General features: G+C 39.5%; 1 protein-coding gene across 1 annotated transcript in view; it reads right to left on the bottom strand.

Moving 5' to 3' along the window:
* Positions 1-18,851, bottom strand: part of CCDC7 (coiled-coil domain containing 7) — a 43,365-nt gene extending 24,514 nt beyond the window's left edge. Inside the window, exons 1-8 of the mRNA XM_054990960.1 lie at positions 18,612-18,851; positions 18,196-18,276; positions 6,137-6,223; positions 4,698-4,718; positions 4,565-4,597; positions 3,019-3,176; positions 2,373-2,437; positions 2,092-2,166 (exon numbers count right to left, since the gene is read on the bottom strand). Of these exons, the coding sequence (XP_054846935.1) occupies positions 2,092-2,166; positions 2,373-2,437; positions 3,019-3,176; positions 4,565-4,597; positions 4,698-4,718; positions 6,137-6,223; positions 18,196-18,276; positions 18,612-18,851 (760 nt within the window). The remainder of the gene's footprint in view (positions 1-2,091; positions 2,167-2,372; positions 2,438-3,018; positions 3,177-4,564; positions 4,598-4,697; positions 4,719-6,136; positions 6,224-18,195; positions 18,277-18,611) is intronic.
* Between the last annotated feature and the right edge of the window lie 814 nt (positions 18,852-19,665).

Genomic DNA, 19,665 nt, shown 5'->3' with positions numbered 1-19,665 from the left:
AGGCACCCATAAATTGGGGCAGGCCCAGCACCCCCCACAGGGGCAGTCCCACCCAAGAGCCCCAGTGCAGCGCAAGGTGTTGACTACAGCTACAACCAATAACACCCTCCCCAGCAGTGGCCAACCCACCCCCTCCCCAGCTTCCAATCACAGCCCCACAAGCACTACATAAACCCCAGCCTCGACAAACCATAATTCAGCAGGTAGGGTGCATGGCCCAGGACTCTAACCGAGAGTTCCCTACTGCGTGCACTAAAAGCACACAGCGTTACACTTCAGTGGTGAAACACAGAGAGGGTGTCCGGGATCAGCAGCCCAGCCCCCGGAATTGCTGGCAGGCAGCGGCAGGGGGCAGCCGGGAGACAGCAGTTCAACCGTTCTGACTGGCAAACAGAGCCGGAACCTGCCTACTCCAAGGGGAAGGGGCAAAAGGCCAAAGCCTCAGAAGGCTGGGGGGAGCACGGAGAGGCCAGCTAGTCCCACCGTCCAGGGGGAAGAGAGAGGGCTAAGCAGGCTAGAGGAAAAGGGTCAAGGCAGGGGGAATAGGGACCCAGCGACAGCCCAAACAGAGCCCTCACCAGCCAAGGAGGAGAAGCAGCCACTACAGCCCAGAGCCACACCCCGGCAAGAGGACAGTAGCCTGGCTCAGGAGTTGCTAGGACCCAAGCCCCTCCAGGTGGAGCTGCCACAGGCATTCTGGGGGAGGAGATGGGTAGCCCCGCCCAGCAGCAATGAGTAGGCAGCCCAGAAGCTGGCCAGGGCAATTCCTCGCGAGCAAGGCCAAGAAGGCTCAGCAGCCGGCTGGGGCAGTTCCTCGTGAGCAAGGCCAGGCAAGCTCTGCAGTTCAAAGGCCTACTGGGGCAGCTCCTCGTGAGCAAGGCCAAGGAGACCTCAGCTGGGGATGGCTCGCATTCAACCCCACCCTGCCAGTAAGGCAAGGAAGCCAAGAAGGGATTAGTGGTAGGAGGGAAACACCTGAGGGAAGGCACACCTGGGCCAAGTCAGGAGAGGGAACAAGCCTAGAAGGAGGGTGGGGTGGGGAAAGGAAACCCTAGATAAGGTGGCTGGGAAGAGCTCTGAGGTGGTGGGTGTGAGTAAGGAGAGATGGTGTGGAGTGAGAGCAGAGCAGTGCGAGAGTGGAGGCTTGGAGGAGAGTTCTGGGAGAAGGAGATGATGGGGGACGCAGAGGGTAAGCAGACCAGGTTGAGCAGGCCAGCGAGTGGATTGAGAGGGAGTCGGGGTGATGTATACCGCCCCTCCATATACTCACCTTTCCCTACAACTACATCCTTTGCTCCTTCAAACTCACTAAACAATTCACTTTTTATCTGCCTTCCATCTTCATCTATATTTATTATTTATTTAATCCATTTATATACTGCCTTTCTCCACTGTAGGGATCAAAAAGTAGCTTACATCATTCTTGCCTCCATTTTATCCTTACAACAACCCTGAGAGGTAGGTTACTCTGAGAGCGTGACTGGATCAAAGTCACCCAGCAAGCTTCTGCAGCAGAGTGGTGATTCAAAGCTGGATCTCCAACATCCTACTCTAAAACTCTAATCAAATTCACTACACTACACGGGCTTTTATGGAGGGTGGCTGCTGTTGAACAACAGCAAACAGTTAGGCCTGAGTGAGTAATGCAAGTTAGGCCTGAGTGAGTAATGCAATTTATATGGTATCAAGTCAAGTGGCTGCTTCTGGGGGCCTAGCCCCAATAAGTTCTCCCTCAAAGGTCAAAACAGCCCTGGAAAGGAACCTGACCCCTCCCCCTGCCTTTTACTGACAGAAATCAAGCCGGAAATACTAACTAAACAGTTATGGTTACCTAGCAACAGCCACTGATGACATCTAGTTAAAGCTACAGGTGTTCCTCTTATCATTTGGGTTTTTTTTAAATCCCCCAATGTATTTTTTTTAGATTTCAGATTTTTCTGCAAAACTGGGGCATCCTCAGGTTTGTAGGAATATGTCTTGTCCATTCATGGCTCTAGTCTCCAGTTATAAGTATCTACAGATCAGGGCCACTTGACTACGGTGGGCTATCAATACATAAGATAGAGACATTTTAACTTCTGAAGATCTTACGTGGTGCTCCTGAGTCATCTTGGAAAACCTGAACCATATTCATTACATCTTCAGTTGTGTGTTTCATAGCAAGTTCTGAAACAAAGCAAAGTAATTACTATTTGGTAAATTAGTTAAAATTATTAAAACAGATTAAAATAGGAACATCATAAGGGAGAGTCAGATGTGCATTAAGAGGAGGGAATCAGCAAAAATCTCCCTTCCGTTAGCAGAAATTTATCATGGGATCCAACCCCATAGCTTTTGCTTTTCTGAGTTCTCAATAACATTATAATTTTTACCTTCTATAATATTCTTGGGGTCTTTTGGAATAGGCGGTGGTGGTCCTAATTGTCTTCTCCTTTCCCTGTAAAAATATACAGAATTGCAAATGTTAAATCAAATTCTCCAAAATGCATATTAATAACAACATTCTGGCAATGATTTCCAATTTTGCATAATTCTTCTGCTTATAATAACATCTATCCTACATCAAGAAAACCTATTGAGATAATTAGGTTATTCTAATTTCTAAACAAAAATGCATACAGATAAATATTATTTTTCTATTTAAGCTGTACTATAAGACAAGTAGCATAGAAATGATATACAAGAGAAGGAAGAGGAATTTCTTAATAAAATTTTGTGCAAGTCAAAATCATAATATACTTTTATTTTGATCATACCTATTTCCAAATTTCTGCATTAATTTCCCTGTGTGAAACAGCAATCAAAGATCAATCTGCACAGATAAATATGATTTGAAATAATATCTACAGGCCTCTATGACGAATCCTGTTTGAGAACCCCCCCCCCCCCGAGTCTTTTATGATTAAGTAAATGAAACTGGGAAATCCATCAGGCAATAAAATATTTACTTATTGAATTTTTCTAATATCCTTTTTTTTTCTTATTAATCTTAACCCTATTTCACAGCACTCTTACTACCTAGGTGTAGAAGTCCGGATATATTTGGGCAATTCTTGAACACGGCCCTTCAAGTCTTCAAGTCTCTGGATGCGGTTAATTAGTTTATTAATGTTATCAGTTATGTTTTTATCAGCAGCTGGAACTTGTGAATCCGGTATAATTTCTTCCTCACCTAGCTAAAACATAGTTGAATATCAAAGTATTAACGTAAATCATCATATACAGGTATCAACCAAACTTTTCATAAATTGGAAGACCACTTCAAATACATTTTAATAAACTGCCCCAAAAGAATGCTATACAGATATGATTATATCAAAATGGCACATTTCTGCACATCACTTTCTTTTATATAAGAAGCATACAATTTACTAATATTTTAGAGAAATATAGGCAGAAAATATGTGTAACCTAAACAGCATGCACTAATGCAACAATCCTATTCATTCTTACTGGGAGTAAGCTTCAATGAACTCGGTGAGCATTATTTCCAAGTAAGCATGCATAGACTCACCTATAAGAGTTATCTATTTGAAAATCTAAGAGAGCAATCCTAAACGGGATTACTCAGAATCCTACTCAAGTGTATGCAATGGAGCTTGGAAAATATTCCCAGGAAAATATTCACTGTAACCAGGGTTCATTTTGAGGGGGAACACGCAGGAACACAGTTCCGGCAGTTCCCCAAAGAGGTCACATGTCAGGTGGCCCTGCCCACCTGACTCTCAGCCATTTTGGGCCTGGATTGGAGCCAAAATGGCCCAGATCAGGCCTCTGATGGGTGGTGGATCACTCTCCCACTCAGCAGTGGCCCAGTCCTGACCATTTTGGGCCCCTTTTCGGCCATTTTCAGCCCCCTTTTTGCCATTTTGGGCCCAATTTCGGCCCTGAATGGCCAGGATTGGGTCCAAAACAGCCAGGATAGAGGATGTCAGGGGGGCGTGGCATATGCAAATCAGCTATGCTAATGACACTTCCGGTGATGGCAAGGGGTCTGGCATATGCTAACGAGTTATGCTAATGAGTTCCTACAATTCTTTTTCTATAAAATGACCCCTGACTGTAACAGTGCCATCCTAAAGAAGAGTTACACCCTTCTAAACTTACTGACTTCAATGGAGTTAGGATTTACTTTGCTTAGGACAGAACTACTTAAGAAGGATGAACACCTGGAGGCGCAGAAATCAAATCAAATTCAACACCAAACCCTTTCTCTCAAGTTAAAAATTAGCTCTTTTTCTTTACTGAAAACAACAACAAATTCTCCCAGTGCACCTGAGCTATTTGCTAGGACACAAGCAAGTAACAGGGAGCAGTTGATATGCATAAATGAGAGAACTCAGGCAGAGATTCTTTGCTGTTGATGCTGGGAAAAAGATTCAACCCTGAATTACCAGTGTGTATGTTTAAGAACAAAATCACAGGTCTCCCACTCCTGCCCAACTATTATAATGTTAATCATAAATAAGAAACAACAAAATATAGAGAGAAATACTTTACATGGTTACATGTTCAAAATATTTTCTATTAAATATTATCACCTAAGATGTCATATGTAATTTACCTCCTCCAGCATCTGGACTTCCTTTTCAAACCACTTGAAGGAAAAACAATAATAACAATCAGCCACTGACTAATTACATTTTTCAGAAATAACAGAGCCTTTAAAAATTTTTTTTTAAACCTTTGTTTCTTACCTTAAGCAATGATTCTAATATCTAGAAAAGAAAATTATAATCACTATTTTTCAATATTTAACATCAACAAATCTACTTTTCTGAACAAATATAATCTGATACTTTCATATGAATAAATGTTCACATGTGCAGGTTCTTCACTTAACTGAAACTTCAATTGAAATGTCAGTAAGATATCATAGATCAAACAGACAGAGCTTTGTCAGCTTCCGGGTAAATTACAAATTACATGCAACAATGTTCCAATGCCATTCTTGAAGGAAAACTGTTTTTGGAAGCTGCAATTCTGAGTAGAGGTGAGGGGAGAAGCAGGGTGTTTATTCTTTTTGGTGTAGCCATTTTTTCCATTCCAAAGCAATTGTTACAGATATATATTTACTCCTACACCCCCCCCCCACACACACATACTCCACTACTCAAAAGACACCTTATCCCCAAAGCAGCTTTTCTTTAAAGAAAAGTTGCATTGGGGCTTCATTAGTTACATGTACCATGGAGTTTCCCCTTTATATACTCCTTTTCCAAGAAGTCAGTTTACAAATGCAGCTGTAAGTCATTAAATTGGGTAATCACATCATGAGATATTAAGCAATGTATGTCCAGGTGAGCAGATGTAGACCACAGCCACAGGTAAACTGCTAAGCAATTTCAAGTGGGCTGCAGTATCACTAACTAAGAGGCTAGAATTCACAACAATGCCACTTCCATCCTATTTCTTAGGGCGAGCCCAAACTACGTTCATCATGCCTCAGGATTCTACTGCATTCCTATTTGTACTCTTAGCAATTATGAGCCTCTGTAGCTTGTTGATGCTAGTTGCCTTATCATGAAGAACCAATTCTACTATCTCCTCATAAAATGAATTACCCTCATTTCAATTCCCCTGTGTACATTTCCCCCTCCCCTCCCCTCCCCTCACCCCTTTTCAATAATGACTTCCAACAGCACTCCAACCCCCCGTTATTAATAATACCTTATTTTTATACTAAAGTTGTTCTTTTCTTATTATTAGTAAAGATCTTAATTATATCTTATATCTTATAACAATACATATATATTATATATATATGTATTGTTTTGATGGGTTGGCAAAGTAAGTCCTGCCCAATCACTCCAGAGACTGTATACTGGTCTCATAGCTGAGTAATACAATGTCGTATAAGTCAAGGGGTGTTGGAAGTGAATGATTCAAAACCTGAACCACCATACAGAAAGGAGGTTAAGGTGAGGAGGGACCTTTCCAATCCACTGACCCAATGAGTACGGCAAAAGGGATGGTAATGCATGCCTAAAGTTTGCTTTCCCTTAATATACCTGCATGTGTGAGTTGATTATCTTATTTAAATAGGGTGCAGTAAGGTGTTACAGTAAGGCAGAAATTTACAAGTACAAAGAGAGTAAATCTAAAAACAAAACATAATATGTTTAACATTACTTACCTGCTTTTCTTCACGAAGTGCACCCTCTAATTGATTACTAAGTTGTGAACAAAATACCAGGAAAGAGAGCATATCTTCACATTCATCCTTTAAAAAAACAAAATCATCATCATCATCTTCATTTATAGCCTGCCCTTCTCACCAAGACTCCATGTGAATTACAAAATAGTAGTAGTAGAGAGTTTATTGTTTGTGGCCAAAAGCCGTTACAATCCACACACATAAAATAGTCTAACATGACTTCCTGTTTGGGATCCATGGAGGTCTAACGCAGCTCCACTTGCGGAGCTGACCGGACTGCCGTTTTAACCGGCCAGCGGGGTGAAAATAGCCCGCGGCCGACTGCTCTCAGGCGGGGAGCAGGCAAAGAACGCTCAAGACCCTAGGGTGAGCTAGATCTCGGACGAGGGGGGGCTTTACACAACGAGTCTCCCCCCGATCCTTGAGGTCCCACCTTGCGACGGGTCGGCTATAATCTCTGCGGCAGTTTTGGGGCCAATTCGGCTGGCATAAGACCTACATACCCAAGCATCGATTGGGGGAAGAAGCTGAGAGGAGAACTTAAAATCGAAACAGCGATTACAACCCGAGAAAAGTGAAGAGAAGGTAAAGATCATTATCTTCTGAGACGGGACAGATTGATAAAAACAGAGAGGAAAAAAAGTAGATTTTTAAACTGCAACAGACTAGTGAAAAGGAGGGGAAGACTCGGCAGGAATCGAATTTAAAAAGAGACTAAGTTTAAAGAAGTTATTAAAGAAATGGGACTATTGTTTTGAATACCTGTGGCTTTGGAGCTGTGAGAAAAAGACACCATCGCGAGATCTGCTGTGGGAAGACGGGAGACAGGAAGTGCGTAATAACAATAGAGTGGCTGGAGAGAAGCGGCCCTTGCTGGAGGGCAGGAAGTAGGGAATCGCCATTTTTGAAAGGGGAAGGGTCGCGGCTTCAGCGGAAGAGGAAGTAGGCCATCTTGGATTACAAAATCATAGAGAAACCATAGAGAAAAGACGCCCAACATTTTGGACTCTTTAAAACTTAATTTCTATAAGAAGACCGGGACATTTAAAATAGAAAAACGTTAAATTTTACGCCACGGAGTTAAGGAAGAGAGCGGATTCGTGGGAGCGAGCTAAAGCAAGCCCCACGATGTCAAAAAAAGAGTGGCAATCGGCAATAGAAAACCTGGATAAAAACCTGGACAAAAAACTTTTAGATATGATTAAAGAACTTAAGGACACGAAATTGGAGCTGATAAAAGAGGTTAAAGAGGTTACACAGACAGTAAAATCGGAGCTGTCAGAAGTGAAAAAAGGTATGGAAACAATACGAAATGAATTACAAGGAACGCAGCAGAGAGTTAAAACAGTAGAAGACGCGATGGAGAATTTAGCAGACACGCAACAAACAGAGATGAGATTGGTGAAGGGGAGAATGTCAGTTGCAGAAACTAAACATATGGAGAAGCAGCTACGTTTTCGTGGCTTGCCAGAAGTGGAAGGAAAGTCAGCGCAAGAACAGATGACTGAGGTGTTGGCTGAGTACCTGGGGAAGGAGGAGGAGGAAGTTGTGGCTATCCTAGATGTGGCATACCGTGTGAATTCGAGAATAGCAACCCAGAGGAAACTACCAAGAGATGTGATTGTGCAGTTTACAACACGAAATATGAAAGAGAGGATTGTGACAAAACAGTTTCAAGATCCATTGGAGATTGATGGCAAGACGATTATTATAATGAAGGAACTGCCCAGATCAGTGTTACTGGACCGGAAAAAATATAAAGTGCTAATTCAGATTTTGAAGGACATGAAAATCAGGTACAGATGGGAGTTACCGGAAGGAGTGTCTTTTGAGTTTGGAGGGGCCAAAAAACGCATCAGATCTGAGCGAGAGATGGAGCGATTTATTAAGGACAATGAAAAAGACTTACCAACAAGATCATGAGTATGGAGTGTAAAGTATTATCTTGGAATGTAAATGGACTAAACTCACCGAATAAGAGGAAAAATACTTTTCACTGGCTACTAAAACAAAAATGTGACATTGTTTGTTTGCAAGAGACCCATATCAGAAAGCAGGATGTAAAATATTTAAAATCTGGAAAATTGGGCAAAGAATATGTAGCGGCCTCCAACAAGAAAAAAAGAGGAGTGGTGTTGTACATAAAAGAGGAGCTACAGCCAAAATTTGTTATGAGAGATGTGGAAGCTAGATTTGTAGCAGTGGAATGTATTTGGAATTTAAAGAGAGTGTTGGTAGTCGGACTTTATGCACCTAACGGTGCAAAAGAAAGCTTCTTTGAGGATTTAAGGAAGCATTTAGACGATCTTGCATACGACCAGATAATTCTTGCTGGAGACTTCAATGGAGTGACAGACTTGGAACTAGACAAAAAGACTACAACGGCACAAAAGAAAAGAGGACTATTACCAAAGCTTTTTTTTGAGTTGATTCAACAAGAGACTCTTGAAGATGTATGGAGGAGAGAATATCCTAAAAGCAGACAGTTTACCTTTTATTCTGCAAGGCATTCTACATTATCAAGAATTGATATGATCTGGGCCTCAAAAGACTTAGCATTATGGACTAAGGAGGTAGAAATAATGCCTATGGTAGGCTCAGATCACAACCCAATTATGTGGAAATTTGGAAAAAAGAGAAAAAGGAAAGCATGGAGAATAAATGAGGACTTGTTACAGGAAAGAGAGAATATGGAAATACTGAGAAGAGAGACAAAGTTTTTTATACAATACAACGTGAATAAAGAAGTACCAACCAATAAAGTTTGGGATGCTTACAAGGCGGTTGTAAGGGGCATACTAATGGACTTAAATGGTAGAGCAAGAAAGAAGAAAGAGGAGAAAAGACAAGAGATTGAGGAGAAAATAAAAGCCAAAGAAATACAGCTAAAAAAGAGACCAGGGAAAAAGAAGGTATACCAGGAAATTAAAATACTTCAAGAACAGCTAACAGCAATGAGCAATAAAGAATTGGAGTGGAATCTCAAAAGACTGAATCAAAAAGCGTTTGAGGGTGCTAATAAACCTGGGAAGTACCTGGCATGGCAATTGAAGAAGAAAAGGGAAAAGAAGATAATAAATAAAATTTGCGAAGATAACAAAACGTATTTGGAGCAGGCTAACATTAGTAGAGCCTTTTATAAATTTTACGCTAAGCTGTATAATAAAAAAGAAGTAAACAAAGAATCAATAGCGTCATATTTGGAGAAAACCAAACTTCCAGAAATCTCGGAAGCTTGGAGAAATAAGTTGAATAGTGAAGTAACTGACGAGGAAATAAGTAAGGCAATACAATCTGCAAATCTAGGAAAGGCGCCAGGGCCAGATGGACTTACGGCTAAATTCTATAAGACAATGGCTAATGAACTGGCACCATTCCTAAAAGAGGTGATGAATGGGGTTTTAAGGGATCAAAGGATTCCAGAAACTTGGAGTGAAGTGAATATATCATTGATCCCAAAAGAGGGCCAAGACCTGACTAATGTGAAAAATTATAGACCTATATCGCTACTCAACAATGACTACAAAATTTTTGCGAAGATATTGGCGGAGAGATTGAAGGGGTGGCTCTCGGAAGTCATAGAGGAGGAACAAGCAGGCTTTTTGCCAGACAGACAAATAAGAGACAACTTAAGGACAGTGATCAATGCTATTGAATATTATGACAAGCGTTGTGACAAAGAGGTTGGTTTCTTCTTTGTTGACGCTGAAAAAGCGTTTGACAATTTAAACTGGGACTTTATGTTTGCCACTATGGAAAAGCTACAATTGGGAGAAAGATTCATCAGAGCAATTAAGGAAATTTATAGAGACCAGACTGCAGCAATTGTGGTGAATGATGAATTGACCAAGAAATTGACGATAAGTAAAGGAACAAGACAAGGTTGCCCGTTATCTCCATTGTTGTTCATTTTAGTATTGGAGATTCTGATGATACAAATACGTCAAGATGATGAAATTCGTGGAATAAAAATAAAGGACTATTCATACAAGGTCAGAGCATTTGCGGATGACATAATGTTAATTGTAGAGGACCCATTGGAGAACATGCCAAGAGTGATAGAAAAGATCAAGGAGTTTGGAGACTTGGCAGGTTTCTTCATTAACAAAAAGAAGTCAAAGATATTATGCAAAAATATGAGTAAGCAGAAACAACAATTGTTAATGGAAACAACGGATTGTGAAGTAACAAGTAAAGTGAAATATTTGGGAGTCGAATTAACTGCAAAGAACATAGATCTATTCAAAAACAATTATGAAAAACTATGGACTCAGATAGAGAGAGACTTGATTAAATGGAATAGATTGAATTTGTCATGGTTGGGCAGGATTGCAGCAGTTAAGATGAATGTGTTACCAAGAGTAATGTTTTTGCTACAGACAATACCAATCATCAGAGACTCCAAACAATTTGAAAAATGGCAGAGGAAAATATCAGATTTTGTTTGGGCAGGCAAGAAGCCTCGAGTGAAAGTGAAAGTTTTACAAGATGCAAAGGAAAGAGGCGGAATGCAACTGCCCAATCTGAGACTTTATCATGATGCAATCTGCCTAGTTTGGTTGAAAGAATGGATGACATTAAAGAACAAGAAACTATTAGCCCTAGAGGGATATAAAAAAATATTTGGATGGCACGCATATTTATGGCATGACAAAGTAAAGGTCAACTCGATGTTCCTGCATCACTTTGTTCGGAGAAGTCTATACATAATCTGGAAGAAGTACAGAATTTATCTACAAGAAGGAACCCCTTTGTGGGTGGTTCCATATGAGGTGATAGACCCGAGAGCTGTTGATAATGAACAACAATGTTTAACGTATAAAGAAATAACTAAAACTGAAGCATCCAAACTTAGAATAAAGACACAAGAGGAACTATCACCTAACTACGATTGGTTCCAGTATAGACAGATCAGAGACTTATATAATTCGGACTCTGTAAAGGGAGGTATACGAATAGAGAATTCGGAACTAGAGCAGACCCTTCTTAAAGAAGATAAGAAAAGAATATCCAAGGTATACCAAGTACTGTTGAAGTGGTATACCGAGGATGAGATAGTTAAAACACAAATGGTGAAATGGGCTATAAACTTTAATAAAGAAATAACAATGGAGGCATGGGAATACTTGTGGAAAACTACAATGAAGACAACGACATGTATTAATATCAAAGAGAACATTTATAAAATGATCTATCATTGGTACATGACACCAAAGAAGATTGCGCTAGGGAATTCGAATACTTCTAATAAATGCTGGAAATGTAAGAAGCATGAGGGCTCCCTCTATCATATGTGGTGGTCGTGTGAGGTAGCCAGGCAGTACTGGGGGGAAATAATAAGAGAAATGAGTGAAATTTTACAATTTCAAATTAATAAGAACCCAGAACTCCTGCTACTGAACTTGGGAATGGAGGGAATTCCAGCCCAACACAGGACGTTGATATTTTATATGACAGCAGCAGCTAGACTTTTGTATGCGCAAAAATGGAAAGTACAAGAAGTGCCAACTATTGAAGATTGGACTTACAAATTGCTGTATATGGCTGAAATGGACAAGATGACAAGAAAATTGAGAGATCTGGACTCAGGGCAGTTCAACACAGACTGGGAGAAGCTGAAACAATACCTGGAGAAGAAATGGGAGGTGGGAGGAAAACTGTGGCAGTTTGAGAACTACTGAAGTATTGAAGTAGAGGGGGGAGACTTTACCGGGGGGAGAAGAGATAAATGTGAATTAATAAGCAGTCAGATTAATAGATTGACATATATATAGATATATATAGGTTAACAAACAGAACATAGAGAAAATAATTAATTATAAGGACTAAATATAAGGAGCGATTAACTAACAATATTTTCTTTTTTTTTCTGACAAGTTTTGTACCAAACTGAATGTCTGAAGATATAGATGGGTCAAATTGATTGACTACGTGAGGAGAGATATATAGAACTATTATAAAAAGATAGAATGAGTAATATATATAGAGAATAAGTCAAATTGTTTGATATAAACGAATGTATGATCTATATGGTTTATGATATATAGAAATACCTGAAATTGAAAAATTGGGATAAATTGTTTATCTAAGATGGAAACAAAGGCTTACAGTTTGGGCATATAATGTTAAAAATAGTTAAGGATGTACTGCTTAGAATAATGGAGAATATATATTTGTTTTAGATAGAGGAAGCTAATAAAAGTAAGGGAAAGGGGACAAAGGGTTGGAAAGCTGTTGGAAGTCAACAAAAAGGGGGGGGGAAGGGAGGGGGTTAGAGATGAAAAAATTGGGGAAAATTGAATGTAAATGTGGAAATAATGGATTCTAACCCAATAAAAATTTTTCAAAAAAAATAAAATAAAATAAAATAGTCTAACATATTAAGAGTTGTATATACAAATCAATCATTAAACATATATTGACAGGTATTGTACAGATATTGACAGAGTAAAATGATCTAGGCAAAATATGAAAACAAATTCAATCAAACAAATTAAATTTCTAACAAACAAAACAACATAGCAGGCTAGGACTGCAAAGTTGAAAAACAATGCAAGCAAACAAGACAATGAAATAGCCAATGTAGGCCAACAACTATTTAAGACAACCAAACTGTCTAAAGTTTGACATACCATACTGAAGAAAGAGTTCCAAAGCTAGAAGGCATAGAATTGACATTAAATTGCAGTTTTAAAAAGATGCTTTTTACATAGTATATTCCTGCTTTAATTTTAAAAAATACCATTGTTGTTGAAAATAGTAATGAGATCAGAAACCTTACAGGAAGAAAATTGATTGACTTGAAATGTGGTGCTGGAGGAAAGGTTTATAGATACCATGGACAGCCAAAAAGACAAATAAGCGGCTTCTAAATTAAGCCTGAATTCTCCCTAGAAGTTACAATGACAAAACTGGGGCTATTATATTTTGGTCACATCATGAGAATACAAGACTCACTGGAAAAGACAATAATGTTAGGAAATGTGGAAGGCAGCTGGAAAAGAGGAAGACTCAAAACGAGATGGCTTGACTCAATAAAGGAAGCCACAGCATCTAGTTTGCAAGATCTGAGCAAGGCTATTAATGAGAGGACATTTTGGAGATCATTAATTCATAGGTCACCCTAAGTTAGAAGCGACTTGATGGCACAAAATACACAATAATTTCAGTTCAATTCTGTTTATTTTTTCAGTTTCATGCAATTTAGAACTATTTTCTTTAATATAAACAATATTGACGTATAGGTTGACAACTTGACATATATCAGTGGGTTCAGAAGGGTATAACTCTGTTTACAATTGCACTGCAAATAATGGATAGGCAAATTAATTTCCTGTTCAACCTAGTGAATCTTAAATCCCTATAGGGAAGCAAGTCTATTCAGGGGAGTTTACTCCCAGAAAAGTCTTCTTAGGATTGTCCTGAAAATATCCTAAAATAAAATACTAATCAAAGCACTTAAAGTTTTTAATCAAGTGTCTTGCTTATTACAGCAAAAGCTTTGTTAACTGGCATCAACAGTGAACCAGGATTGCCAGTTAAACAAAAATGCAGGTGTCCAGGGGTGACATGAAGGAGTGCACCTCCACACTTACCATTAAAGTACCCAGTACGGGCTTTTTTACCAATGAGAGTAGCAGGCTGCCAGGATACTGGGACAAAGACAACAATACTGCCAAGGGTAGACGTAGGCCACCACCACCACATCAGGCCCGACAGCTCCACCTCTGGCTGTGATGGGAAGCCTCACCACATGGAGCCACCAGGAGAGTCTTCAGATCAGTATACACATTAGTGACCACTGGGGTGGCTTGAAAAAATGGTACCCTAGCCACTGAAAAGGAGCATCCCAATGCTTACTTGTCTCCCAGTCAGGGGAAAGACAGATCATCTCCCATCATTTGCTGGGAAATAAGGAAAGCTGTTAATAGAGTGAATATGTCTTGTTTATGTCAGCAATAAAGGGCTCTTGGGTCAGACAGAAGTTTTTAGATTCATCGCCTCTTCTGGATGTCTTCACTGGGGCATGTAGTCAGCTGGTGAAGCTTTCTGGTATGCTGGATAAGGGAAGGTCTAGTGATAAATCCTGGCCCAGGTTCGTGCCTCTCAATCATTTTCTCCAGTGATGAAGCCACCAGCTCACATTTGCCATATGAAGCCAGCCAGGCAGAGGGGCACCTACTTCTGTTTCAGTCACTGGCTGCCCCACCTATCTACCAGCATGCTTGTAACCTTCCACGAGTAGGGTTTTATCCCAGCTTCTCCAGGAATCTCTTCAAGAAATAAAGAGCAACACACCCCACTCCGTAGTGACCAGTCTTTGTCTTTTGTTCCTTGGACCAGACACCCCATTACCCACTTTGAAAGAAAGTCTGCATTTGTATGGAGATTCAGTGTTCTGTGTACAATGAACATGTAAGGTAAACAATTGATGGGTTAATGATTAATAATTTTTTATTATGATAATATTTAGCAGAGTAGAGATTTGCACAGCATATAAAGAATCACAGAGACGTGTTCAGCTTCTAGAATAATGTTTACTACATAAAGGATAAAATAATAAAGGTTACATCGGTGATAAAATAAAGAAGAGCTAACTAGCTTCTACATCCTTACATGCTGGAGGTAACTGTGTAACTGACTAGTGGGCAATGGCGTCCTGGACAAAGGAAAGAATGTTAATTGCCCCCAATAAACCTGGTCAGCCAATAATCGATCCTAGATTAGTTCATTAGGCATGCAACTCCCCTTTGCCCTGGCGGGAACAGTTACTCAACACTTAACTGGCCTCATGCTAATTAATTATGCCTAGCTAAGACAGAAAACAGATTAACCCCTTCATGGCAGAAGTGAATGACACATGCATATCCTAACAATAATCCATTATTGTATGTAGACTTTAGGATTACTCACTGTCTGCACCCAATGGAGGGCCATGTGATCCATTATCAGATTAAAGTCATTGTTTAATAGATGGCTTCTTAGCATTGTAACAGCCCACGTGCATGTTATTGCTTCCTTTTTATTAGTCCCCACTGACCTTCTCCCAGAACAACAGTCTTTGACTCATGAAAAGCAGTGTGTGCACACACATGCACACACACATACTGGGATAGCACTGCCTACAGTCTCATTTCTGAGACACCAGTCACAAAACAGAGTGGTTTTGTTAAAAAAAATGGGCTCCTTAGAACTGATATGATGGGAAAGATGACCAATTAAAATTCCTACTGGCTTTCCTCTAATGGATCAAAGGAGGAAATATGGAAGAACAGTGAGATTAGAACTCACTATAATCGCTAACTAGCCAAGTAGTTACCTAGCCTGCTTTTTAGTGGCTGGCTCCAGCAGGTTCTGTAGTGCCTGTAGTGCCAGGATAGAACCTACCTACTGTTATCTGCCTGCAAGCTATGACACTCGTCAGGGCTAAATTGCAATACTGCTTAACTTACGACCTGGAAAAATGATGTGACTAGTCCTTCTCATTTTGGATGAATATGATAATGTCATCCATATAAGCCATTATGAAGTCCCACGCTGAGTTTACATGATAGTTTACTAGGTACTGAAACACTACTGCTACAGAGTTTTTTCATGATATCTGTGTATAAGAGGATTTACCAATTGCTCTACACCCATATCTGGATTTGAGAAATAGGTTCCTTTGCTTATTCAGTTATGCCTCCTTCTGGGACATAGGTGAAACAGGTGACAGTTGATTATTTGGAAGTTCATGCATTAGCAAATTTTCCCACTAGGTCAAGGTACCAAAATCATCTGATACTCCAGGCACTGTAATTTCCCCCATCCATTACTTCTTTGATCTCCTGATGCACTGGATTTCTTCCAGACATGCTTTTGCAACTTCACTGGCTTGGTTTTAATGCTGTGGGCTATGAATATAGTGCCCCAGTCTCATTGTGAAGAGCCTACAGTAACTGTGTAGGAGGCAGCTCTGTTGTTCATAATAGTTGCCAAGTTATCCTGTGGAACCCCTGGAAGAGTTCCACATTTGCTCTTATTTGAGGGCAAGAGTGCCTCCCAATTACCCAGGGTACAAATTCCTCCCATAGGACCCTGTTCAACCCAATCCTCTGCCAACACCCACCGAAATGCCCCGAGGGAACTGCCTATAAATGAGTTTGAATGACATCTCTCCCAAGGAGAGAGAAAGGACCTGCTCAGGAGCAAGAGCAAGGAAGTAGGAATTGGGCATAGCCAGGGGAAAAGCAATAAAAGACCCCTGCTGAAGGAGATAACATGGCAGCTGGCTGGAAGGAGCTGGAAGCAGACAGACGTATAGCCTTTACAGATAAGAAGTATAGAGCCTCTTGTATATTCAAATGTGACATTTCTGGCCTGGAGGGAAAGCAGAAAGATTTTTTCCCACCTGACCCAGGCAGATCGGCTTTCCTCCCAACTTAACCCTGAAGAAAAGTTGCAGTGGCCAGGACCAAAGCTTAAGGAGTTGGCATCGTAAAAGAGAAAAGTAATTAAAGAGTCTCTGTTTGTTTGTTTATTTCATTGACTAGGTTTTTATTCAGAGCCAAGCTACAAGTGACGCCTTACACAGGTTGGACACTTGTCAGTTTCATTCAAGTTTTGATGGGAAATGTAGGCATCCTGGTTTAACAGCTTGGCTCCCCATTACAGCTGCAAGACCAGGATGCCTACATTTCCCATCAAAACTTGAGGGAAGCTGACAAGTGTCCAACCTGTGTCAGGCGTCACTTGTAGCTTGGCTCTCAGCCTTTCTGCCCTCACAGGGCCATCAAGGCACCAAACAAATTTAAAAAATACAATATCTTAAAAGCCATTGAAACCAACACATAAAGGTATCATTAAAACAATTTAAAATAAATATTAAAACAGATTAAAACATTGGGGAGAAAGAAGGGATCACTGAGAGAAGCAAAACAAAACAAAACAAAAAATTCTACATCCACGAGCGTAGACACACTGGAAACAAGAGTGGAAACAAGAGATCAAATGGTAGAACTTTTAACAGGAAGTGAGTGCCCTGACAGGCAAATTTTCCTAGGAAGAGAGTTCCAGGGTTTTGGTGCCACTAATGAGAAGGTTACCTCTCCCAGGATTACCTCCTGGGTTGCCACCCACCTAATCACAGAAGATGGGGGCACCCAAAGGCGGGCCTTCAAAAATGACCACAGTGGTTGGGTAGGTACGTAAGGAAGTAGGTGACACATTTTTGACATGTTTGTTTGCATTTGGCACTATGGGAAGAAGATGGCATCTCCACAGGTGGCCCTGGCGGAACATCACACTAACTCAGTTTCAGAGCTTTTAAAAAATTAACATTTTAATGGCATAAGTATTCTTAACTCTTGTGTTGGATATAGCTCAAGTATTTGAGGCCTTATGTTGGATAAAATAATATACATTACAAATAGCATTAAAACAATGCCATAAAATCATAACAATACTAATCATCAGTACTACAGCAAGTCGTTAACAACAGGCCAGAGCATAAAAACTTCATGAAACAAAAACTGAAAAGCCTTTAAAAATCCATAAATCAGTCTTCATCCTATAAGTAGACCATAAAACTGAAAAAATAAGCCCTTTAATTAAAGGCTTGGGTTAAAAAAATGTTTTAGTCTGGTGCCTAAAAGATAACAGGGTCCAATTCTGTTATAAGTATGAAGACAAAATTATCACTGTACAATTTATAAAAATTGTATCTATCTTTTTAGAAAATCTGATGCTCTACAGCTTTTCCATTTAATCAGTATTTCCTATCTAATTATGAAATGCCTCCTTCTTAAACAATGTACTACAAAATATTTAAGCCTGCGAAAGCAGGGAGGGCGGAATATAAATATAATAAATTAAATTAAATTAATATCATTAAATTGTTCATGATTTTAAAAATTACATTTCCCTCTTGGACAATAAGCATTTATCTTTCCTGACATTGGCAGCTATTTATATGAGACAGCATACAGAGTCTGTCATTGCTATTAGAAATCATGACAGCATGATGTCCTTAAAAGCTATATATAAAATTATTAACATACAGGTAGGGTTTCTTCTTCCTCTTCTCCCTCTTCCTGAGTTTTGTCATCCTTTGTATAGACATGTTCCATTGTTTGTACAATCTGCAGAAAGTTCCAAACCAGTTTTGTAAACCTTCATAGCCATATTGCCTAATCATCTCACAAGGAAAACCTGAAATTGGAAGGGACCAAAAGCCGCCAAGCACTACCCAAGGCAGGGCTATCTATGCAACAAGGAAAAATGGAAGTACCTATGCAATTCTGTGCCCTCCCCCAAAAGCAAAATAAGCAAAAAAGAAGTGCAGTGCAGATAGGTCCTTATGGGGTAAACAGTATCTAATCTCCACTTAATATAAGAATCAAAGCAAATAGTATTTGCACCCAAACTAAGAAGTCAAAATTGAATGAAAATAGGAAAATAGAAGTGAATATCCTACCTGATTTAGATGCACAGTGATATTCTTAAGCATGTCCATTTCATCTAGTACACTATCTTTATTTACTGATGGAAGATCTATAGAATACTGAGCAATACTTTCTGGTGTATCAGAAGGCAGTAAAACCATTGGATTTACTTCAAAATTTTGTTTTCCTTTCTTCTTCAAACCTGGAGGAGAGTAGTCTAATACTGGGCGTTTTTGAAGAGGAGTCTGCTTCATTTGTTTTGTTGCATTCATGGTGGTGCTTGTTTTATCTTTCAAAATCAGGTAACAAAAGCATTAATTTACACTATAAAAAGCTTCAAACATTGAATTATCACAGTAAAATTATACATTTATTTTAATTTAAAATATTATCTTTTTTTCTTCTTTGTGGAAATAGTTTCCATTTCTAAGTAAAAGATAGTTTCATACCTGTTTAATCTTTACCACCCAGAAACTTTATTTAGCTATTCTAAGTTTTTATTTACATCTTGACTCCAGCCTTATCAATCAGCATCTTTTTAAGGTCTCTTCCAGATTATCAATTTATAGCATAATAAATGGGGAATTTTTATTCATTTATTTTGTGAAGAATCTAAATATCCTTTATCAAGGTTTCACTTCTTTTACTGGAATATATTTTCCCTTCATTCAAGTCTCAACATATTTTGTTTCTGGAAATCAATCCCATACCCCCATGTGCACACATATAGGTCAGCAAAGATAGCAACTAAAATGGAGTGTTGGACCTACCATAAATATTCCCTTCTATTCTGAGATTAAAAGGGCATTCTGATTGATGAGTGATTCCTCCCTTAGGGTCTGGAGGCAAGGTTTACTTCCAACTTCCTGTCTTAACCACTGAGATGTTACCCTCCTACAGTTCAAATCTTCAAAAGCCAAAAAACATGGAGAGCCAGGCTCATATGCCCACTGGTGCTGGAAGTGCAAAATGATAAAAGAATTCTGGAAAGAAATCCTCAATCAGATTTTCCAAATAGCTGACTATAAAATTCCTCTGAAACCTGAAATAATCTTCATGGATGAATGGCAAAACACAAACATATCA

Source organism: Eublepharis macularius, chromosome 11 (genome assembly GCF_028583425.1).
Source record: "Eublepharis macularius isolate TG4126 chromosome 11, MPM_Emac_v1.0, whole genome shotgun sequence".
Classification (NCBI taxonomy): domain Eukaryota; kingdom Metazoa; phylum Chordata; class Lepidosauria; order Squamata; family Eublepharidae; genus Eublepharis; species Eublepharis macularius.
Note: the sequence above shows the minus strand (reverse complement) of the source record. Positions and strands in the feature narration are given on the sequence as shown.